Source organism: Cariama cristata, unplaced genomic scaffold (genome assembly GCF_000690535.1).
Source record: "Cariama cristata isolate BGI_N322 unplaced genomic scaffold, ASM69053v1 scaffold525, whole genome shotgun sequence".
NCBI lineage: Eukaryota > Metazoa > Chordata > Aves > Cariamiformes > Cariamidae > Cariama > Cariama cristata.
In genome coordinates, this window is record NW_009618987.1 from 22,156 (window position 1) to 47,658 (window position 25,503).

The window sequence follows — 25,503 nt, forward strand, 5'->3', positions numbered from 1 at the left end:
TAAAAGCTTTCTTTACCACATTGAATCTAGAATATGTTATACACTGTATTCCTCATTATTAGTATGTTATTAAAACACCCTAGCTGGTATGTATTGCAAGCAGATTCTTTTTGTCAGCAACCTTTTGAGAGCCAAGCACTGAAGACTTCCAATCCATGTATTTTTAAAAATATGTAGTTTACTGTAGGATTTTTGTCCAATTTAGGATTAATCCAAGACTTCAAGGAGATGAGAAGATATAAACACTTACATTTAAAATTAATCTCTTGCTCTATCCTCTTCATAAGCAGAGGTATAGAATAAAAACTGAGCTCAACCACATAATTTAATTGCTTTACTAATTGCCACCTCAACAAAAACCTGCAACTCAAATCAAACATCAGCAGTCTTAACAAAAAGAAACCTTGCTGCTGAATCATTCCCATCCACCAACAAATGTATTCATGGATAAATTGTGAAAATTTGGAATGGTACAAAAAAGAACACATCACATAGTAATGGAATGACACTACACACAACATCAAATCATGCCTCATCACACAAATGACTGAATCTTACCTTCTTCTGACATATAGCAGAAATTTCAGCTGTAAGGGGAAGGCATACAAAACATCAACACAGAATGACGATCCTTCTGTTTTACTATGGCGGCCATGGGAAAATGGACTTGCTCCAGGGAAGTCTCTAAGGTGAAACTTGTGTTTCCAGATATTATTGCAACCTCAAAGCTTGTTGGACTACATGAGGTAGGACAACGTATACTTAGGCCTACTGGCTATTTCTACACTGAAATGAAAGAGCAGCCTTGGTGCATTCAGCGTGGTAGGCTCTGCATCCCATCCACCTCTGCCTATGCTTCTGTCTCACAGACAGACTTGTAAAAGTACACCTGTAGGCACACTACTGTGGCATACTGTAGGAGACATGGCTCAGATGCGCCTACACTGCCTGTGAAAGCTCGCAGGATGAAAGCTTAGTGAATATGGATGAACAATGTAGAAGTACCCACTATGTCTGGGGCCCATAACTCCATAGTGAAATGTTTGCAGATTCAACTTGTAAGCAGTAACTATTCAGCCTGTTGCCCTGGCAACATCTGATTCAGTGAATATAGGTAGCTGAGTAAAAAGAAGTACTTCTCTTAAGTAAACAAAACATTGTTAATCTGGATTAGTTTTCAACTAAAAGGAGACAGCAAAAAAATTCCCATTGTATAAGAATTTTCAGTTTGCAGAACAAAGAGAGAGGGAGTGTCTTTGTTTTGTTCTGGAAAGGTTATTTTAGAGAATATGTGACTGTTCTTGTAAACCCAGGAAACTGTGATTAGTCTGTCAACAAGCTTTGTCAGCATTCTGGTAGATAATAAAATATCAGGCTCTCTCACTGGCCAAAGGACAATGATTGGATCAATGACTAGGTCATTGAACAATATTTTATGTCCTTTCCTGATACCCTTTACAGTCTTCTATTCACAGAATAGGTTTTCAGAAGCTTTAAGAGCTCTCAAATCAGACCCAGGTCACCAGAAGAACTAGCCCCTTTTTTGGACATCAGCATGGGACACAAATAGTTTTAAAAAACCTGGCCCCAACTGCGGATGCTTCAAGATTTGAAAATCTGTTCAACTATCTCTGTTTCCTCACACATAAAGAGTTGCATATTATTTCAGATAGAGGATTAGTCAATTTTTTGTACTACTTTAATGGCATTAAGCAGTATTAAGTACGAGTTACTTTAAAATTCTAAAAAGTTCCTTTAGAATAGAATGCAACATTTGAAGCAATACAGTATGCAAAAATATCAGTAAGCATAGGGTTGTACAATTATGATTAACTTGTACCTACCCTTAAAATACCTCTTACCTTGTGGTAGAAGAACATCAATCAACCATTCACTGTGATCCCTATAAAAATTGTATATCTAATTAGCTTTCCGTTTTTTATTTATATATGCATTTATTTTTGCACAGAGGAAATTTATCTAAATTAATGTTGTAGGACTGCTTCTTTTACAAATGTAGTTTTATAAATTGCAGGTTGCTTCACATTACATCTCTTTGTTGTGCCTGTCTTATTACAAATTACCACTTTGCTGATGTTGGTCCATCACGTTCAAGGCTTTCAAAAAATTACTTTTAAGGCATAAATTTATCAAATTAAAATAGCGTGTGCTCTGAAAGTCCGATGGCTAAGAAATGATAGTGAAGAATAACAGACAAACATAGGAAAAAAAAAAAATGTACCAGTAGCATTTTCTGTGAGTCTCCTTAGAAGCTAAGCCTCTACCAAATTGAATCACTTTTTCCTGCAGCTTTAAATCAATGATGACTTAAAAATCTAAGGTGAGATGTAATTGCTTTTCCAACAGCTGGTGTGATATAAAGGTGTCTTAAACTGGGGGGTGGGGAAACGTGTAGCTTCTGAATTACCTATAACCTTGTCCATTTGAACTAATGACTGGAACTCCCTGTAAGTATTAGTAGATCTTACAAAGTAATGCAAACCAAATTAGCAATTTTGAAAAAATAAAAAGAAAAGAATAAGTGAGGTTAATTCTATTCCCTAGAGAATAATCTGAAATACATGTTACAGAAAAGTAGTGAAGTCTATGTGAAACTTTCCTTGTAATGTCCTGCTTTTAACGACAACTAAAGGATGAGGACAAAAACCATTTTGTAAGCAAAAGCTTGTACATTAGTGAGGTTCCTCTGTCATAGTCAATGCATCCCACATATCTATTCATTCAGAGATCTTAGAAACTTACCGCTGTTCAAGCTAGATGCAAATGCTGATCATGTGGGGTAAATTTCTGTGATCCTTATTCATACTGAGTGGCAGTGTTCTCCACATATTTCAACAGGGTTAGCTATATAAATTACATGCTAATTGTACTGAAATACAAACTTAACTCCAGAGTTCTGAACTCTGGAGTCTGACTATACCTGATCATTTCCCAGCTCTTAGTTTACCTACCCTGCAATTCTCTGACTGCATTCTTCACAAAGATATAAGGGAGGTGGCTTATCACCCAGAGTCACAGACAAGGATGGATCAATGCACATCTGAAACGCAGAGAAGGAAAAGAATTAACACATCTGTTCATGGAAGTTCACTGAAAAAGTTCAACACATTAACGCTAGGACATAGAATAGAACACAGCTGTGATATGTGTTGAGAGCATTCAGTATTCTAAAAGATCGCACTTGGCATCTGGCAGCACAGGATCTTAAATTATTTCTAAGAAAGAGAGAAATGTAACTGAAAATGAGAGCCTATGGGAAGAAAACAGGACATATTTCAATATCAGTAATATCACTCTCTGAAAGACAAGTATATTTTGTGTTACAGATTTACACTGCAGAGTCATGACAGACATACTTTTCATTTTTTTCCGAAGATATAATCACTTAGACGATCCATTGCTTAGGACAAGGTAATGTAAAAGTCTAGATTTTTCTCTCTCAGTAACACCTCTTCCAGCAAAATCTAATTTTCACTTATCATAGTTGTTAATTCCAGTGACAGAACAAAGACTATGGACCCATCATTCGCTTGGCCGCATACGTCCAAACTTTTGTCTTGGATTAGCTTTTATCCTTCCACATTAACCAGTTACAGAAAACAATTATGGTTAACAGCCAGTTACATACACATTTGTTTGTTTTGTACTATTTAAGCAAAAGCTGAACAGTAGTACGCATACACAATATCTTGAACACTTAAAACGTTTATTACTCCATTCAAGCACAAGATTTTACACATAAAGACAAATGCCTCTTTGAATGTTTCTCATCTCTGTTAACCAAATTTACATTCATCTATCCAAGAGACAACAGGCTGGATTTTTCCGAGTGATGACTGATCAAGACTGGCTCTGTCAAAGTTCAGCTAAGAGATCATTCAAAAATACTCAGGTATTTCACCTGCAAAGCTTGGAACTGTAAATTTCATTGATATTTTGCTCCACTCAGTGATTAGTCCGAATCTAGTGATCACTATAACAGCAACACCTTCCAGCTTTTCTTCCTGTGAAAAGGGATCATGGAGAATGATTGGAGTGGGCAGGAAAGTGGTCCCTTGAAGAACTGGTGAGATAGGCATCACCATTATGTCCTATGAATTCCACAGCCTGTGGAAAAGGCTCACTGAAGAACTGTTTGACTAACATAATTATGTTAGTATATGAATTGATGCCAGGAAAATTGGTTGTATCTGCATCTTTAACTAGATATAAATCTAATTAATTAGTACACCTAACTGTAGTATGCTCTGGACTTGGGATGCTGTTCTCGCCTCTGCCATCAAATTGCACTATGATCCTAGTCAAGCCATTTTATTTTATTACCCCGCATGTAAACACGAGAGATATCATTTACCTCCCTCAGAGGGCTGTAGAAGAGGTCAGTAAAGCTTTCTTGCTATTTGCTTTAGGACACATTCCAAGCAAAGGATCACAATCAGAGTAGGTGCCTTGTATGACCTCAACCAAGATACCAAGGTGAACACGTACCTAAGTAATTGACATATTTCCTGTATATAGTAATATTTGTGCACATATTTACACACATATATGTGTTCAGGAAAATATTTAAATGGATTAGCCAGGAGCTAGCTTTGAATTTTATAACGTGCTCTGCAACCATCCTCATGTTTAATATCAAGACTCAGCCCACAATAGTTGGAGGAAATATCCCATCTTCCTTTAGGTAGCCAAAAAACATATTCACAAAGTTCTAGTTCCCTTGGTCTCGATAGGCTTTGCTATTCCCTTAGCTGCTGCTCTTGGTCACCTGCACACAACCAGAGCATATGGCTGGGGTTAAAGTGCAATCTCCCATCCCTCAGATAGCTGGGTTTGACCTCTGAAGAAATAGCAGTACCTTCACAGCTGGTTTGTTAATTGCATTATGGCATTCAATGTGCTGGCAATGAATCGGATTCCAGGCTGCAAAATCAAAACACAGCTGATTTAATAAATGGAGCAAATACATTTACATTCTTTGTGTCCAGTGGTATCAACTGAGAACAAGATCCTCTTGTACTAAGTACTACACAAATATGAGAGAAGACCTAGCCATTCCTCAGGAAGCCTAATAATTACAATAAACAACCTAGAATACATGGCTACTGACTTGTTTGGGATACAATTATGAAATGAACCATAAACTCAGTGAAGAAATGGAAAAAGTAAGATGCAGACATCCCCATTGTAGACCTTTCCTAATCTCACCGACACCCTGAATTAATTAATTATCCTTCCACTCCAGGAGCAGTAGGGTAGGAGTAGCTGAGTAAATTCAGTAACATTCTCGGGCAAAATGAAAACACAGCCATGATAAAGGAAAACTAGTCCAGCCACAGAAGGAGCCTTAACTTTGTAATGACAAGAAGTAAACAACAAAGGTATGTTCAAGTGGCATCACTTAGATGCTATACTGGATGCCCCCAGGTCAAAATGCTATGCAACTGCAGGTAATACTCATCCCATTCTGGGATACATTAACAGAAAATTTATATATAGGAAAATTATTCCAGTCCACCCAGTGCTAGTAATGGTTCAGATGGAATATCATGCTTAGTTTACAGACTTGCTTGCATGAAAGAAGTGATGCAGAGCAGTAGAAGAATGATTTTTTTAAAAAAGCCAAGAAAATCTATCAACCCTTCAAGGGTAGGCTTTAGAATAGACCAGACAAACATGTATCAGGAACATTCAGGATGTACTTGAGCAGGTCTACAAGGCCTTCTAAGGTCTCTTCCAATCCTTCATTTTTGTTATTTAAAATGTCACCTTCTGGTCTAGAAGTTTTAAAACTGAACAAAATACATCCTATATGACAGAGATTATTTGAAATAAGTTGAGACAGGCAAGCAGGAAAAGCAAGTCAAGAATTGCTGCTGGACAGTCCCCACTGTAAAAGCACAATCCCATCAGTATCACTGGGGAGTCTGGTAGACAGAGGATTTTGAACCATCCACCTACTCAGCTCCAGCTGATTTGCTGACTTTGTCTCTCATTTTCAACCTGTAGCAAACCTTGAGAACTCATCCACTATACTGACTGCACCTGACATCACCTGACTTTTCTTAACAGTAACAGCTAGATAAGGAGTCTTAGCAACAGCAGCAGTGAGAGCAGCTGGCACAACAAAAGCAAACAAAGCAATAACTGAAAGGAACATAAGCCAGAACCCCCTGTGAGGCCAAGAAAGCAGTTTCACAGACCATTTGGAACACTATATTTATTTCTTCTCTTGTTCTGGTTTAGTTAGTATCAGGAGTAACACAATATATTTACTAGCCACAATCACAGTTTTTATTTTTCATAACATCTTTTGATAATAGAGAGTAATGGATATTGTATATACTTAGGAAAGTACCAACTCATTGAACAAAATATTTCAAAATACATAGTAGAACTGTAAACATGTGACATTAACACACTTCTGATCATTTCCTTTATACTTATTTTGGCCTTTGTGTATTATATATACAAAAACAGCTGCACTGACCTGTGTACTGCAGTCCTCTGTACTCACTGATTGCCCCAGGGGGTTTTAAATTGGGCCAATAGTGAAACAACATTTGTACTGCTGGAGGTTTAACTTGAGATGGTCCATAGGCTATCACATATAGCAAATCCTAAGGAAGGACACATACAAAATGTTTATTTTGCAAGGTAACAAACACAATTCAATACATATTACTTGTGTTCAGATACCTGAACACACAAAATATATACATTTCATGCACTACCAAACATCCTTTGCATGCTCTTACAAGCACATTAGATGACTAATCTCAACAACATGTTCACAATTGTCTTCTGAGTTTGGTCAGAGCATCCAACAGCTATCACCCATCCTGCAAAGTGTACTAGCATATAGCAAACGAAGCCTCTGTCTAACCATGGAGCAAAGAGGTGTGATACAGATAAATAACTGGATCCAGATCAGATAAAGGCTAAGACAATACTCACAAATAGTCCTCATAAAAGTTCAGTCCCACATGAACTGAGAAGATTGGTTGTTACTAAAATTTCTGCTAGTTGGAGCCACAACCACATAGTATTTAGGAAATGGAGCTCTGTTCTACAAAACATGGAGCTGCTTCCATAAACTAAAAATCAGAGGGACCTTCCTCCCATAATCCAGAAGGAGGACTGAATATAAAGATCATTTGTAACTTCTTGGCACACAGCCAGTTCAATTTTCAAGCCATCTGGTTTTCATTACTATCCAAATACAGTCATTTCCACAAAGTATATATGATCATAAACTTACTTTCCATACTTCTTGCTTATATTTCATGAGGCATTCCAATAATTGGCAGTGATACACTGAGAGAGAAAACACAGTATAGACATAATACTGAAGTGGAAATGCAAATTACAGAAGTGATGTAATTAGCTGATTGGTTTTGCTTTGTCCATCCAAAACTCCATATCCCATTTAATTACTTTTTATTTTAAAGAGTTTGCTGAAGAATCATTGCCCTGAGAGTCATCACAAAATATTAGAAATTTAATATTAGTAACTTGTTTCTGTCAAGGAATGCAGTAAGATAATGAGTATTATGAGTGTACAGCTTTTTCAACAGCAATGGAGATCTTTTTCAAACACATCTAGTTTAAGAACACCTGCTAATTCACTAAAACTTTGTCCCTCTGGCACAATGTAAAGCTGTAAATGGGTATCTTGCCACTCATCTTGAGGCAGTAATGGAAGTCACATGTAACAATACATTATTCCCATGTATACCAAAGGCTATAGGAGCCACTCTGCATCAAACAAACATGAGAACCAAATTAACTACTTTACATGTTTGACTTCCCAAAAACCACACGGCAACATTTTCCTCAGATGGGTGGAACATGGAATTCATGAACAAAAATAGAACATTTAATGAAAAAAACTAACTTGTGTGAGTAGCTTTTAAAAGCTGCTTTTATTTACTGCTGTGAACTATGTTAGCATGATGTGACACTTCTCATGCACATAATGCAGTGTGGGGTTCCTCCACAGACACTCCATCTACCCATCTACATAAAACAGGAGATAGTTGACTATCATGCAATGTAACAGCTCCCTCAGGTTAAATTTTGTTTCAATTTGGTTATTTGATCCCACTGATTCAACTGGGACTCTGCCACAGTGAGAGAATGGCCTTGTATTTAGATACTTATATTTAAATTCATTATAGTTCTGTTGAGCCTGCAGCCAGCATTACCTGTCTGTCTTAAAAAATAGTATCAGTCATGAACTTTGTTGGTATGAATCATAGCATAAGACAAACTGTTACTATGAATTTCTACAGTCAAAGTTGGTGGTGATTTCTCTCCAGCACTGATGTTATAGATCAACACTGTTTTCTGAGCAAGAGTGGATCAAAGTCTCCAATCCTGGGCCAAATCATACTTCTTCATCACAATGAGATTTCTTTTCCACACAATGGTTACTTCAAGCATGATGCTCAGAAATCTCAGTTTTGACTAAAATCACTTATTTTTCACCGTGTTGGATGGTGAGACAGATTTTTCCCATCATCTGAACTTTTCTGATTGCATTTGACAGTACTTCATGACTCAGTTTTAGAGAGAATGATATCACGTTGCATGTTTACACATACCCGGGTTTGATGTGTACTGCATTGCAATCATTAGCATTGATGATGCAGATAGATTGACATGTGCTGGAACACCTTCTCTTTTTGAGGATCCCACTTAAAAGAAAGGAAAAAAAAAAATTGTTATTGTATAACAAGGAAAATTACTTGAGAATAGCATATAACTGATTCAACTGATGCAAATAAAATTCCTAAGGTACTACGTAATTAAAAAAAAAAAAAAACACCACACCAAAAAACCCACGAAACTAAAAAACTGGAAGCATTCTGTATTGGAGGGGGTGAAACCCCTTTTCTGCTGGAAGAGAAAGATGACTAAGTATATGGTATTGTTTCACAGTGCGCACACCTAGTTTTCCAGATCAGTAAGATTTCATTCTCAGAACTGCACTAACCAAAGACAGTGATCTTCTCGAGCACTCTCCCTCAGAACCTATAGACAGGTCAAAATGATGCCACTTGTATAGTCAAGTGTACCTAGGGCTTGGATTGTAGGAAAGGTAAGGAGGTAGTGGAGGGTAAAGAAACAAGACAAAACTGAAAGCCTGCTGTTGAGGCATAGTGATGAAGGGTTGGGGATGGCAGTAGCTGCTGGCTGTAGGTGTATGGCACAGATTACTTCTCAGGGAGCACATGGTATGAGTTCAAGTTATAGATACATACCAGAAAAATTAGTCCCCCTTCTTATGTCAACTGTGCTAAGATAATGATAAACAGTAGCACTGAGGTATAGCTAAGCTGTTGTAACTTTGACCTCACACATCAAGTGGCTAGAGTTCCTTCCAGGCTCCTACGAAGTGGTTACTATTAAACGATACTCTTGGAAAAACCCTGCAGGCTGTAGGTGTTTATTTGCTGAACTATGACATGGCAAAATGGCTTTGAAGGCAACCTCTTACACAGAGATGTGGTGTGTATCTTCCCATCTTCACTCACAGCACTTTCCCAAGCCTGGCTGCCAGGACTCAAATACCAAGCATTTGGGATAGAAGCACAGAACTGTAGCTACCAGTTCAGTGAGATGCTTTCATCCCTCCCATCTGGCTCTCCAGCTGCTTACACAATCTCTTGCATCCTCCCTTTTGGTTTGATTCGGAGCCGAACACTAGAAGAAGGAAAGGTTCTGCACTTGCCTTGTAAGGGGGGCACACCATTCTCCATGGGGAAAGACGAGGACACTAATTAAAAGAGCACTCCATTGGAAGAGAAGGCGGCAAGGGAAAATGGAGAATTTCTCTCTTCTATCTGGTACTTCTCCCCATGACCCAACATTACTATGGCTCTCTTAATTCACTCCATTCCTTCTTTTTTGAATCTCATCCACACATGTAAAAGCCTCCAAATTATTACAGCAAGGTCTATTTGTATGGCTTTAAATTGCAAAATACTCAGCAGCTCTAACCTGCCAATTAAAATGTGCCCATCAGCAGAAAAGTAGGATACCGTACTGGAAGCCAAATTTAAAGAGCAGCAGACTAGTTTCATACAGAGACCTAACCAAACTGTTTGAGGAAAAAGGCAGCATGACAAAGGTTGCTCCTATGCTCTACATGGATGCAATCTCTGCCAAGGGTAGTTGGGGAATAGTATCAATTTAAGTAAACCAAGGATTTGGCTCAACCAGTTGTTCTGGAGAATAGTTTTACAGATCTGAGGATAGACAGGACAGGGTAAGTCACTTACATCAGTTGTTCTTTAACAGGTAACAGTAATGGAAGAAAAAGGAAGTTAAATGCAACATTCTGTTCTTAACTCAAAGAGGACCTATTGCACATAAGTATGAAATACATCTTAGCAATTTTAATTTGTATACTGTTATTTAACCTGTCAAAGGTAACAGAAAAAACATCATTGCAATGTCTTACAAGGGACTATTTTACATGGGGAAACTGAGGTACAGAAGAGTTAAGGGATTTCTCCAAGATCACTGACTGGTAGAGCAAGAAAATGTAGGTGATAAATTTCCAGAAAATCTTAATCTCAAAACACTGAATCATGCTTCTTTCCGTGTTCTAACAGCATCTTCTACATACTTAAATGACATCAGTGTCGATCTCTGTACAAAAGTTACTCATGTTTTTCCATAAAAGTCTGGAATACAGATAAGGAGGAGACATTCTCAAAGAATCATGGGATGGTTGATGTTAGAAGGGATCCTTGGTGATCATCTTGTCCAACCCCTCTGCTCAAAGAAAGGTCAACTAGAGGAGGTACTCAGGATCAGTTCTGTTTTGAGCACCTGCTAGGATGGAGAATCTGCAACCTCTGTGGTAAACTGTTCCAGTGTTTGAGCAGCCACACAGTAAACGGCTTGCTGGTTAAAACTGACTTTCAATATTGACCCTAATGCTTCCATCTCCAGAACATGGTTAAATTCCTCACTACTGATGAAATCCCATCAAGCTTTTTATCAGGTATATAGACAAGTATTCAGGTCACACCTCAGGATTCACATTGTGCAGGGATTATGAAATTACATAGTCATGCAATACTTTCGGGGAGGGGAAGAAAAAAGAAAGAAAGAGGAAAAAAAGGCAGACACTATCAGAGTCAGTCTTAACACTTATGGATAGGAGACATTACAGGCACAGCTATTTAGTACAGAACTTAAGGAGAAAATGCCAAGAGAAGGTGGGAGGAGAATTCATCACAACATCATTACATTGAGAAGAGTCATTCTTGTACATCCAGATATAGCCCAGATACAAAAAATATGTATGTTGCTACGGCATCTATCATTCCAGGAGCAGTTTGCCCATTGATTCTATATTCAGAACTCCCACCGCTGGCAATTAAAGTTCTATGAGTCTGAAAACAGTGTATTTCTTCCATAAGCTAAACTTCACCCTTTAAATGAAGAAAGAATTCACACAGTAACACAGAGTAAGCACAACGAAAAAAAAAATTATAGAATTATTTCCCTTTGAAAAATAGTCACATGGAATTATTTTACATACATACATACAATAGATCGATGTCCCATTACAATTCTATGACAGGTCAAACTTTGACCCCTACAGTCTGATACTATTATAGCAGCGCACCATGTTTTCCAAGTCATAACAATACTAGAATGAGTTCTACTTACATATAGCCATAGGCAGAAAAGATGTGCTGAGATACTCTATAATATCCTTGTGCAGAAATGGAGGAAAGGTAGCTAGTGTTGAAATCATTGTATAGGGTAAAGTACTCAAAATATCATCATTGAGAAAAGGAAGCAAGCATGTAGTAGTGTAAAAAATTGATTGCCCAAGATCTGTTGAATAAAATGAAATAAATACAGAATCATTACAATGGAAAAATAATTATGACTATGTACTTTTTAGTTTACAAAACTATTAAAAAAATTACATTTAAATTCAAGTTTTCCCCTCAAAAGTAATTTGGGAATTTAATCACTATAGACAAGAGACTTCACCCATCATTTTTAAGCCCCTCCTAAAATAGAGGGAAACAGCTGTTCAACAGTCCTCAGAGTTTGAAGGGAATACAAATATACTACAGCCAGTAAAATAATTGAGTAAAATCAATGTTGATTTTAATCATACAGTGATTAACATACAATCGCCTGCATTTAAGCAGAGATGTTATTAGAATCAGAATTTGATATGCACTTTGGTACTGAAAGGCCTGCTTTTGCAAAAAGCATTCTAGTCTTTATCAGTCGTAGAAAAGTAAGATTTTGATCTTAATTACCCTCAAGAGAGCTGCAAAGTACCTCCCACATAGAGACCACAGGAAGGGTCACTGTATTTTTCAAACAACATGTGATTATGCTATGGATCTTGTTTTCCTGGGAAGCCATTGAGGCCAAAAACGGCCAAGGCTTAAAAGGAAAGTAATATTTATCAAGAATTTCCATACTTATTCTAATTAATTATACTATAACTCTTTGGAAGGGATACTTAAGATATGTGCAACATTTCAAGATCCAAAGGGAAGGGATAGGTTTATTGTGTATCCGGGTACTGTGGAATCTTTATATCAAATCTTTCTTCCAAATGAGGAATTGAGCTGGGGCCAATAATCCTCTGAGAAAGGTTACAGCACTCAATGAATCCCAAGTCTGAACCTGTATGATGATTCAAATAAATCAGAAGGCCCTTCCCCTGCATGAGAGGGATTCCTTTTGTTACTCACTCTGTAACCTTAAGTATGTTACACAGGCCTACAGTCTCATCTGCACAACTAGTATGATTTAAAACTGTGTCTGTGCTCAGAGATCTGTAGCTGTAAACATCATGAGTCATAGTAAGAATTAAAATTAGCACTCCACTTCTGTCATTCTGGCATGTCTTCTACGCAAGGGTCTAACCAGACCCTTAATGCTAGAGAGTGCTTCTCTCTTGCAATACCTATTTACCAGCTAAGCATTGAGAGTTTTGTATAATCTGATCGGACCACAATTCAGGACCGCCTAGCGCATCAGTTATACTTACCCAAACAATATTGATTGTTCTGATTTTAAAAAAAAAGTATTTCTTTTAGTCAAATGCTAATCTGAGGGAGAAATAAATAACAAGTTGCATTGCAAAATTTAATTTTCCGTACACAGAACCATAAAAAATAGCAACTGACCTCCCCTTGCCCCAAGCACAAGCAACCAAATTATTCCTGGCAGATATTTGTCTAAACTGTTCCTTAAAAATCTGCAAGACAGTTCACTCCTCCTCCTGGCAATTCATCCTAGTGCTTAACCATCTTTATCATAAAAAGGACCTTTTTTTTTTTTTAATTTCCATTGCTGCAGTTTAAGCCTATAACTTCTTATCCTGATAAACTGTAACCACAAATAGTTTGGTTTAGTTTATTTCTCCTCTCAGCAAACTTTACATATGATCATCATGTCTCCCTTCCATTTTTCTCTAAGCTAGACAAACCAAGTTCTTTCAGTTTTTCCTCACTGTTCACATTTTCTAGACCTCAGATCATTCTTGTTTCTTTTTCCTGGTCTCCTCCCAAATGGTCCATGTCTTTCTTGAAGCCAGACGGACAAATCTGAAAACTGTAATCAAGCTGAGGCCTTGCTAGGGCTGTTAGAATGATAAACAAAATGCTTGGGGTGTCCCATACACAAAACATCTGTTTACGTATTGCTAGAATAATATTAATATATTTAGTGACTGATGGTCTTCCTCTGATCTACTGTAATACCCAGATCTCTCTACAGTATGGCTTTCAAGCTAGTATTTCCCCCATTTCATTTCCGCCTTTGATTTCTCCTGCTTAAACACAGTATTTTACATTTCTCCTTTGAAGATGCTTCAAAACAGAATGCAATTTGCCAAGATTGTTTGAATTGGCTCTCTTTCACACAAAAGACATGCTATTCATCATCTTGATAACCCCTGCAAACCAAACTGCTCTCTCATTTATATCAGACAAGTAAAAACATTAAAATACCTAATAATATTAGACCCAGCACAGACTCCTGTAAGATTCCCACTTGGTATACTCTTCCAGCTGACAAAAGCCACTGGTAATTACTCCTGGAGTGTTTTCCTCACTCAAGTGGGGACCATATGTCCCAGATTGCCTGTTAGGATGTCAAGTGACACAGCAACAAAAGCCATGTGCTGCCATAAAATGAAATTATGTTTGTTCAATGTAATTTGTTCTTTACAGGTCTCCACTCGTTGTTAATTATCACCATGTTACCTATTTAGAAGATTGTTTTGATAGTTAACTCCACCATTTCTAGAAATTGAAGTTAAGTCGACAAGTCTACAATGGGGTAGAAGTCCCCCTTTTGCAAGACCATACCATTTCTTAGTACAGTAGTCTTTGATTCAAAACATGCTACTGTCAACTCAAAAGGAATTCAGCATTTAACAGCAAGAACTTTCCTCCTAAAGAATTTCAGCAGTGTATCAGATTGACAACAATCTTCCTATACTGAACTATGTGATTAATTCACTCTGATACCATGGTGAAAATTAATTTTCGGCTTATGTAACACAGGGAGAACACTGGGCTTCTGAATCCCAGCATGGAAAGCCACAGACTAACAAGCCAGACATATGCAGATCTTGAGGGAAAACAATAGAAATACAACACAGTTACAAAAAAATCTTGCGATTAACTAATTCAAAACATAAGAAAATATAGCTTCTCTGTAAGTCAGAGATACTGCTATCTTTTTACCCAGGAATATTTTAAAGCCATCTCAAATCACCATTACCATGGGTTTTCTTCAATTAAATGTATACTATGTTCTATTTAGAGATGGACCTTCACCAAAACACCCAATCTGCATATTCGTTATAGGTCAGATACACATTTGCAAGCAATTTGTGCCTTTTTAAGAGATCTACCCCAAAAAGACCGGTCTGAAGATATCCCACCATATTCAAATTAAAAATCCAGATTTATTTAGACCCATTTGTATTATTTTTGTTACGTTCCATTGTATTTTAGTTACATAACACCAGCATATCACTAAAAATCAGACAACCTCAGAATTCGAACCCAAACCCACAGCTGGCAAAAAACACATCTTTTATTTAAGAAAGTCAAACCAAACACTTGGATATAAATGCATCCCAGGAGATTTGAATTCCAGATCCAGGTCAGTTTAGGCCCATCTCTTCTACTGCATTTATGCATCACTCATGGATTCACAGCACTGAAGTTAAGCGTACTGGAAGTGTTCAAGGGCCTGCTTACCATGTTGACCATGTTGTAGCAAGGGAACTAGATCCAGCAGTGTCACCAGTGTCACGTAAAGTCCTTGATAGTCCAAAGATGGGTAGTCTGATAACTGAGCATCACGACTTTGCTGGCCACGTTCAGATGGAGCATCTCGCAGGACGCTGTAAAGGAGGGAGCGAGTAACAGTAGGGTTGATGGAACTGACCTGTGGTCTTAGAGATGGGGTGAGTGGGAATGGCACAGGAAAAAGACACATGGTCATGGGCACTGTCAAATTGGAGGCATCTTGATTCTCCTTCTTCCCTGTGCGGGACAAAATGCTGTTGGGGGGACAAAGAAAAAAAAGAGACAACAAAGACACAAAGAACAGCACATTACATTGAAATGACACTATAAAACAAATAATAAAAGACCAGATACATCCCACATAAGATGCAATCACTACCAAAACCAGCGTGTCTACAAATCTAGCAACCATTCACTTTCATGCTTCAAGGTAAGAGAATTAAAAATTGACATCTAGGAAAATTTCATTGCATCTCATGTGTTATCTGGTTCATAAGGAGCAAAAATATAAAAATGCATGTTTCAGTGCCCTACCCATGTTTCACAGTTAAGAAAAATTCTGAGAATTAAAAGTGTTCGCTATGGGAAAATAGCTGTGTTAAAACAGGCTGGTATTTTGCTATGATATTTTGAGAGATTTATTTCCACCCCCCCACCCCCCCAAACCCCCCCCCAATCTTTTGAACCAACTGACTGAAAACATGCAAAATATAGGTGTGGCACTTGCAGAAACATGTTTTAGCAAAGAATAAACATGTGTGTTTGTTAAGATAGTCTTAAAAATCACATGTTTATTGCATTAAAATAATGTCTGTATGTATTGTATGATACTGTTTCATGACCACTCACTCAGTATCATTTGAGATAATGAAGTTTAAACAGGCACATGGATTTAGAAATAATATAATATTTCTAAAATGTTAACTAAACTACATTTGGAAAAGTTATAAAATAATATATAGTAGATGGTCTTTAGCATATGTTTGTGAGCTAATGATAATGGTTGTTTATGTGTGTTTTTAATTTTGCCCATGTTTAGGGAGGAAACATTTTACTTTATGAATACAAACACTCCTCGGGTAAATAGTTACCTTCAAAAATCTAAGGGCTAAGCAAGCAAGACCAATTATGTAACTGCAGATCAGACAGTATGTTACCATACATTCCAGTTACTTACGTTATTATTCAACAAAACTCACTATAAACTAAAGGAGAGATAATTTCAAAAAATAACAAGGCTTTAGTGGGAATCAAAATAGAGGCTATACGTCAACCAGCTTGTTATGTCGTTTTAAGAATGTTGTAAACATGTTAATCTAATTTATTCAAAAAAAATAAAATCCACTATTTTAAATAGAAATAAATTGTCACTTAAGCAGTGTTATAGTTTAGTTATCAGGCAATTATAGGGTTAGTTCATAATCTTCATATGTGCCTATAAAATATAATACACCTTTTAAATATATGAAACCACACACAATGTTTTGTTTTTTTTAAAGTACATTTTGCACCTCTCAGTGGTTGGGATTTCCAAAAGCAGTTGCTGTTGGTTTAACTCTGTTCCCAAAGTCAGTGTTAAAACTTATAAAAGACAAGTCAGTGGCATTACAATTTCCACTGACTAATGAAGAGCAGAGTTATGTCAAGAGGGAGCACTTCTGGAAACCTCTGTCCTCTTTAACAGTACAGAAATCCCTATTGTATAATCACCTTAGTAAAGATGTATCTTACCTCACAAGTCAATTCAACAATTTACACAAGTAAGCTAAACTCTTGCTAAGGTGCTTATAACAGAAGGTGTCATTCATTTGCCATATATATAACACACTTTTACAAGTACAGTTCTATGCCAAGTGGCTACTATCACACCACCCTTGCAGTCAGAGATGACAGACGTAGTCTGTTTTAAGAAACTACATATGTTTTTTTTTTTTCTCCTTTTGTATTGTGCTTTATGTATTTGGCAGATTATTTTGGTTTCTGTTACCCAATGTCCAGTACAAGAAACATGGTGACTGTCATGACAGCATTTATGCAATTGTATCAGAAAATCACCTAAGATCTAGTATGACTTTAAAAACAAATTATCAGAGTGCTGATTCCTTTTAATTTGCTTGATGTTCATTTGCTGTACTTTGCAGCTCATGTTTAGAGGTATGAAGGTACTAAATTATATTCCTTTCCTGTCTAACAACAGATGACACCAATTACCCATTCCTTTACTTGCCAACACATCACTCCAAGCGCACTTATTTCTGGAAAGCATATTACTGTATTAATTAATCCTTGCTTTGGAAAGTGTAGGGCAGTGATGGGAACCTTACTCTATAGGTTTCCCTTACTTTTAACACAGAGCTATGGCCCATCTATGGATTAGAGGCCAAAGCACACCATCTTGTATCTTGATCAGGGCATCCTTCTGTTCACTTCAGGAAAAGCAATGAGACCATACCTAAATTCTAGCTGCAACCACACCAAATTTAGAGGGGGGGAAAAAAAAAAAAAAACAAAAACAAAACCACACACACCAAACCCACCAGCTTTCAGACCCAGGCTTTTGCCTGACCCATATGTTTTAAAAGCAATAAACAGAAGAGTCAAAACTGAAAATCTAGGAAGTCCCCCAAGACCAAGATACAATGATTGCAGTTTGCTCCTGTTTCTGTTCAAGCTAAGTACTCAGAACTTGGCGTGTCTGCAGATCCTAACTCCATACTGAACTTGCTCCATGACAAGTGACAAAGCTACCAGGGCTTGTTTCAAGATATGTACATCTTTGCTGCAAACCTACCCCAAAATTACTGCCTTCCAGGAAAGGTTTCCTAAAATGCCTATAAGAGAATTGCATCTCACCAAAGCAGCAAAACAAGCTTGACCATTAATTAGCCACTGGGCATTTATAACTATTCCTTAGGTAACACATTTCGCTTAGAAATACATATGGAGAATTTTCTCCAAGAAAATGTGAAAGAATGAGCTGTTCTGCAAGATGTCTATTAAGACTTAGATCATTCCTCAAATGAGGGAGAAAACACTGAAAATGAGAAGGGCATGAAACAAATTCATGCTGTAATGTAAAGAAATGCTTTGGCCCAAAGAGAAAATTAAAGAAGAACTAAATGAATCAATGTGCTATGCATTGTGTATGGTGATTTTATGTGATGTTTGTTCATAGAAATACAGAATTTAATTTTTTCAGCCATTCCACATCTGTTCCCCCCACCCCTGAGTTTGTGATTTATTGAGGCTATGTACAGAGTAAAGGAGCAAATTAATCCCTTGTGCAATCCAGCTACAGCTAGCAAAATGACACCAGATATGAATGTGACCCAAAACAGTGGGCATGCCCCACTGAAAAGAACACACTCAATGTGTCCATAACATGGAAAGGTAAAAAGTATAATAAACAGTAAAAGCTACACCTGTAAAACCCAATCATCATATGGAATTTCTCTGACTAATCATTATTCCTCCATTATTCCTATGACTACATATGTTCATCAAGAAACGACTGTCCTAAAAAACTCAGCTGCAAGGAGAGTACAGATCAAACTAGGAAATACTTCTGAAGTTATTTTAAAATAGTAGATAATCACAAACAACTTATTTTGAAGGCCAGACCCAAAATCTCCAGAAATCAATGGGCATTTTTGCTCCTGTTTGATCAGTATTCTCTCAGCAGCCCAAATTCATTGCATACGCTCTGTCTCAATCTAGAAAGATTATTCTCTACCATGTACTTCTATCATTGATGTTAAACCTTGCATGATGGGAGTCTCAGTGTAGGAGGCAGAAAGAAGACTCAGCACGCAGAATATTCAAAGAAATTTCTGAACATGCTTTTCAGAAAGGTTCTTAACCAGTCTGTTTAGTTTTAGGGTAAATCTTGCAGAGATCTGCACACAGCAGGTGGGAGTTTCCTTCTTTCCATCTGCCACACTAAATACAGGGTGTGTTTTGTTTTGCTTTTTTATCCAACTTATTTCTTAGTATCAGTAAGTGTATAAACTTCTACTGGTTCAAACATAGCACTCAGGCTTTGACCGACAGTTCAAATTCCCCAGTTACAGGGATTCAGAACGTGGATTTGACCTTGCTGAGTATCAGAACTCAGTCCACTTAAATTTCGTTCCAAGTCCTGGCTTCAGTTTCTGGTGCCCTTTTAGCTCTGAGGCTGATCAGATCCCAGATCAAGAAGGACAAAGCCACTTGTGTAGACCTGCGTCTCCGATATGAGTTATCACTTCTGTACCATGAAGTTCAGCATTATCAACAACAGGATTTTGGTTCAGTCCCATTCTGAACATTAAATGAAGAAATGGAGTTGCTCAATTGTGCAATTGCTGCCCTGATTTCTGATCTGCTCTCATAGTCACTAAGTATAAAGTTTTTTCAGTAAGTCCAGAAACATCACTGCTCATGAAGTGTTAAGAATTTGTCACACAGGACACGTCAGCTGTACTGTTGAGAAAGATTAAAACAACAGAGTGGTATAAAGACACTTTCTTTAAGCAGCAGATTCTAAATCCACCCTGTCCCAATGAACTTCTGCCCAAAAAGCACTTGGTAGTTATAGCTAAGGGAGAAAATGTTCGGAATCAAGTCCAACTTTGTTGCTTTAACAGCTTAAAGGCCCACAGCGTTTAAGCAGAGGCTGTTTTGTAACACAGAATCTTACTTAAATGTGATTTAAGTGTGCGTGTCATGCGAATAATCCACCAAAACAGCCTGATGTGGGAACAGAGCCACATTTCAGATGTATCTTTAGTGACTCTCTGAACATTTTTTCCTCACTGCTGCAATATAATAAGACAAAATTTAATTTATTAATCTTTAAAAAAGCCCTACTGGTTGCCATAAGTTTCTTCAACACTCTAAATGATGATGGAATCAAATTTCACAATGGTTAAACAATTCTACTCTTGAAATTTTCAAAAGTAAACAGGAGGTTTTTAAGTTTGTAGTGAACAGGTGTTTCATTGACAATGAGTATTCCTGTCTATGTATCTTTCCCTCTCATAAACAAGGTCAATAATTTTGATACATCCCATGCACTTTAAATGAATGTTAGAACAAACTACTGTCATTCCTTCAAGTTTAAATTCTTGCTTCTCAACTTGTACACATCATAGGGGTATGTGTACAAATATATGGGTTAATTGCATTTTGTTTAATGTTTCCTCATCAAATAAGGCAAATAGTTGTATTTCCAAACCAGCTTCTGACAGCAGGGACAATCTTTCCAGGTCTAAATTAGGAAGCTATGCACAGAAATGCAGCTTTAACTGCATTTTTCTGGATGTGAAAACTAGTGCCAGTCAAACCCTAGGCACACAAACTGTCAAAAGCCATTTTAAAAACAATTTGAAAATATGAACACACTAGGTAGCACCGTGGAATGTATGTCATTCCTAATTAAGTCTCACAATATTTCGTATCTTTTTAGCAAGACAAGAGATAGTATTTCCTATTCAAAATGTATTCTGTAATCATACGGTATTTAGTACTACATATTATTACTAAATATTGGACTAAATCAAAACCCCGGGTCTGAACAATCCTGACCTGTTGTTGCCATCCAAATCCAGATCTGTATACAAACTTTGTGTCTACCCATACTGTTGTAAGGGACTGAACCAGAACCCAAACCTGACAGCCCGCTGAACTATGGCACAGTAAGAACCTAATTCTGCTCATATGGCTCATCGCTCTGGGATCCTGAGACACCAGGACTGTCAAGGAGGTCATGACTATACATATCTAAAACTCTATAGGTTACAAACTCCTTTCTTCACAAGTTCAGCACGTTTGTGCATTCAGCTAAGTCTTAGGAGGGCCAAGCAAATGTGTAATCAACCAAGTTTATTTTAGAATCAGCCACTCAATAAGCAGCTCAACTGGGCAAATTGGGCAACAGCCACTAAAGAGATTAATTCATACCATTCTTTTCATAAATTATGCTCTGACTCTTTTTGGCTGAGCATTGACCCATTAAGTCTTGCAATCAATTCAAAGTCAATCAATACCCCCTACAATTCTTTAGCTCTTTTTTCTTCAAGAGCATTAGATAAAACTTACCTCAATAATGTCTGAGAAAAGTATTTCAGAGTATTTGCAATGTCAGTTCCAGAGGGCACAGGGTAAATGTTGTGGAGAACCCGGTTGTGGTATTCCTGAAGGTAACGGATTTTGGAAGCAACTACATAAAAGACAAAAAACAAACACAGAAACTTTCATTCAGGTTTTTTTGCAGACTTTGACAGAATCACATCTGTTCCTACCATTTCTGATTTTTTTTTTTTTAATTTAAGAATTAAACTATAAAAAACAGAAAAGTCTCTCCATTCCTTCATTTTGACTGAATAAATTGAACACTCCAGTGGAAGAGTGACAAGGGGAAAGCACGGGAGTGAATGCATGCATCTGTATTAGACTAACTTAGTGCTAGCAATTTAAAAAAAAAACAACAACACACTCCACTAGTAAAACAAACACAAAAACCCTTGCACTTCTTCCGTGTCTCCAAGCATCTCAAGATTCATTTATAATGAATGAGTCATTGGATCACAGGAGGTTCATGTGAGATGGATAAATATTTCTATAGCCAGAGTAGAGATACAAGCTAAGACAGAGAGAGCTTATGTGATTTACTTTAGGCCATACATTTACTTTATGCAATGAACTAAAGATATGAGAAGATCTGTGCCATTTATTTACATGTCTTAGAAGTCTGATCAAGCAGGTGAGGGGATTTCAAAGAGCAGTAGGAGCTCTTTAATAGAGCTCTTCAATAGCGGGTTTATTTTCTAAGAGACATTCTTGTTCAGTATTGGGAAAAAGTGATTACCCACCATAGTTGCAATGCCTTAAATTGCCTCCATGGCACAAGACAGTTTCATGCAGAGACATCTGATCACAGTCAACTCTTTTGCTCTGCTCAGACTAACCAACTCTGCAGAAAAACAGAGTGCCTTAGCTGTGGCAGAGGGCTGCACCAGCTCACCTGCGCTTCCAGTTAGACTACTCAGCAGTTGTTCATAGCATCACTCTGTGCAGACACGGCCTCAATGAAAGCAGAGCCAGCTGGGAACTCTTAACCATGTTAAAAGTGCACCAAGACTGTGTAATAGGCAGTTAAAAGAGGAGATGCTTCTGAACGACTTCAGCCCTTGAGCATATGCATTATGACAGTCTTTCACTACACCAAGATATACCTTGCTCTCCTATAGGGCTCCTTCAGTGTGGAAGATAAATCACACTTCCTAAACAAGCAATTAGTCAATACTTTGTTTTAGTCTCATTGTCAAATTGCATATATTAAAAAATGAATACAATTAAGTCCTCCAGTGAACAGAAGGGCACTAACTTCCTGAGCAACATTGCTATGCCTCTCGCTGCTGCTGTATCTGAACATTTCATGAGCGTTCTGATCTTTTCCTCTACCACTGACAAGTTGAATGAGAAGGGGTGATGTATCCATATTACAGAAAAAGACTGAAGGACAGACACCAAGAGCAAAGTGTCTGCAACTACTGTTGGAGGCTCAGATTGAGATACTGAGTGCCATTTTGCCAGTATAGACAGCAGTATGTACTGGACTTTTACATTAAGTAAACAAAAGCATCTCTGAGTGCACAGTTACACAACAAATGAGGTTTGACAATTTCAAGTCAGTTATCCATAAAATGAGGAATTCTCAAATAATCATCAAGCAAATAGTAGTGTTTGCTTGAATTGCATGACAAGAAACCCAGTCTTCCAGCACCCAACTGCCTTTATCATGATCATTCTTTCTCCCATTTCCTGCTGTACTGACTGTACCCTCCCAATTTCTGCAGCAAGTGAAGCTTCTACACACAAAAGTCTCACTCACGATACTACCCTGCTTCATCACAGGGAGAAAGCTCACCATGTGACTGAATAGGGCTGGGGTCTATGGGAAAATAGCAAGTAAAAATGCAATTAGGGACACTGTCATAACGCACATGCCAAAGTAATAAAGTAAGGATGCATAAGCAAGTTATAATTATATTTTCCTCATTTTCAAGTGTTTTATTTCATAAATTTATTTTAAGGTGACGTTAATGGATAATTAAAATCAATCACTACTTTTTTTTCCCCCAAACAACTGAAAGCAGAAGTTTTGCCATGGACTCAGATTGCCTCAGTATAGCTAGTTACAAGATCAGAGCCTTTCAGGCCACCACATAGGCCTGTGGCACATGAACTGTGCTTTCCAGGAGGTTATCCCTATCTCTGTGAGACCAGCCATAACTAGCTTCCTAGGTACCCCCAAAACCACTGGTGTAGTAACATTTGGTCACAATGTGTTTCACTCCAGGTTATAAAAGTTTATTTTAGCAGTCCAAGACCTGTTTTCCCCTCCTTGTCCCACACCTTGTTCTTTCTGCCCACTATCTCAGTTTTAGTCTCAGATTTGCAGGTCAGTTTATCAGATTCTTTAGAATTATTTTTTTTTTTTTAAACTGTCATGATGACCCCTACAAAAACTAATCTAGATTAGGTTAGATTAAGAAAGGAATTACTTCATATATGTATTTTGTGATGCTACTTTCTCTCGCCAGGGAAAAAAAAAAGAGTATGAAGGCAGGCATATTTGCAAAGGAAACAGACCACATTTCACAGTACCCAACAAAGAACAGTTCACAGCAAAATGCAGTTTACTGTGGCTGCCATGGTTTGCTGTCAGATATCTGTAAGTGAATTAGATTAACAAAATGCCAAAGATGATGTCAGAATTCAGGTCTAGATGTATTTCAGAGAACTGTATGCCTCTCTACAGCTACTTGCTTTCAGTAAAGGGTACAGGGTATCTAAAATCTATTAATTAGCATTGTCACACAATTGTATCAGGCAAAATACCAAAACAAAAAACTTATTTATAAAGCTTAAATATTAACATTAGCTTTAGGTAAGGGTTTTAACCTCTCCCCTCAGTTCTGTTTCCCAGAACACTGACAATTTCAGCACAGCCTCCCAGAACACAAAGAACCTTCTGAATGAAAGCCCCAGAGCAAAACTTTGCCAGCTTTCAAGATACAGGAGTGTGTGAATGACCCAATTTTCTGAGTGTCTGAGCACCTAGAGATACAGTTCAAGAAGTGATGTTACTCTGTAGACGTACTTAGCCGTTGTCTTAGGGTCATCACATAAAACAAATTTTAAAAAGAAAAAAAAAAAAGAAAACAGTTATTCCAGGATACTTTGCTAGGTATCTCTCTAGGATCTACACAGACCTAACTAAACTCCCTAGCCCCCTTGTAAACATTGATTGAACCAAGAGTGAAACCATTAGGAGTTTTTTAAGATGGTCTTTGTTGCTCCACTGTCCTGGAGATGATCAGAGGGGGCATCAGGCATTCCCAGGACATTACTTACCACAGCTAAACACCAGTTACTGCTATTTAAGGTGAAAAAGAACTAATTTTCTTTGAATGCAATAGAACACCTCAGGCATGTCGTGATGGGTCAAATGATGAAAGTCACTGTCAATATTGCTGGTATGAGATACAAGATGCATGTGGTCACAAAAAAGGGAGGCTTCTCGAGACAGTTTCCCAGATTGCCACCATTTTACCTGTTGTTCATACAACCTGCTGAAGAGCTGTTGGGTGGCCACAGATTCATATTTATATCAGCACCTCTTCTGCTCTGATCAGTCCATTTCCTCATTCATAGTGTTTTGCTGCTGTTCTTGGTAAGTTGAGATTTGTTATGACTTGTGACTTCACTCCTTCCCGAGACATTCTGGTTCTTGCCTGTCAGTCAATGAGGGCAGCAACAGTTGCGGTTTGAAGGTTTGCCTGGTAGTGATGTATGCACATCAATATAATCCTTGTCAGAGTCCATCACCATTTGTCAAAAATTGCAGGTGAGGGAATTTTGAAGTTATGTAAAGACAAAGACATTTGGTAATGCCATAAGAACTAGTCAAGGGAGCAGTCTTGGTAAACAAAATACATTCAGTAGGTTAGAATGCACAGGGTATGTCCATTAACAGAGTACTCTACCTGGAGCACCGTGAAAAAGAATGTTAAGAGGTGGAAAGATCTGAAACCTGGACCCCAAGTAAATCTTAAAATAGAGAGCAACAGGGACATGGCAGGCCATGATGCAGTGTCTTGAACAGTACAAGGGG

The 25,503-nt window shown here is 37.6% G+C and overlaps 1 protein-coding gene across 1 annotated transcript in view; it reads right to left on the bottom strand.

Annotated features, from left to right (window-relative positions):
* Window positions 1-21,535, bottom strand: part of LOC104162343 (protein unc-79 homolog) — a gene marked incomplete at its 3' end in the record, with an annotated part of 42,293 nt that extends 20,758 nt beyond the window's left edge. Inside the window, exons 1-10 of the mRNA XM_009701054.1 lie at window positions 21,423-21,535; window positions 15,294-15,598; window positions 11,713-11,883; window positions 8,628-8,720; window positions 7,283-7,338; window positions 6,512-6,641; window positions 4,880-4,944; window positions 2,973-3,061; window positions 1,863-1,903; window positions 559-587 (exon numbers count right to left, since the gene is read on the bottom strand). Coding sequence (XP_009699356.1) covers window positions 559-587; window positions 1,863-1,903; window positions 2,973-3,061; window positions 4,880-4,944; window positions 6,512-6,641; window positions 7,283-7,338; window positions 8,628-8,720; window positions 11,713-11,883; window positions 15,294-15,540 — 921 coding nt within the window. The remainder of the gene's footprint in view (window positions 1-558; window positions 588-1,862; window positions 1,904-2,972; window positions 3,062-4,879; window positions 4,945-6,511; window positions 6,642-7,282; window positions 7,339-8,627; window positions 8,721-11,712; window positions 11,884-15,293; window positions 15,599-21,422) is intronic.
* Between the last annotated feature and the right edge of the window lie 3,968 nt (window positions 21,536-25,503).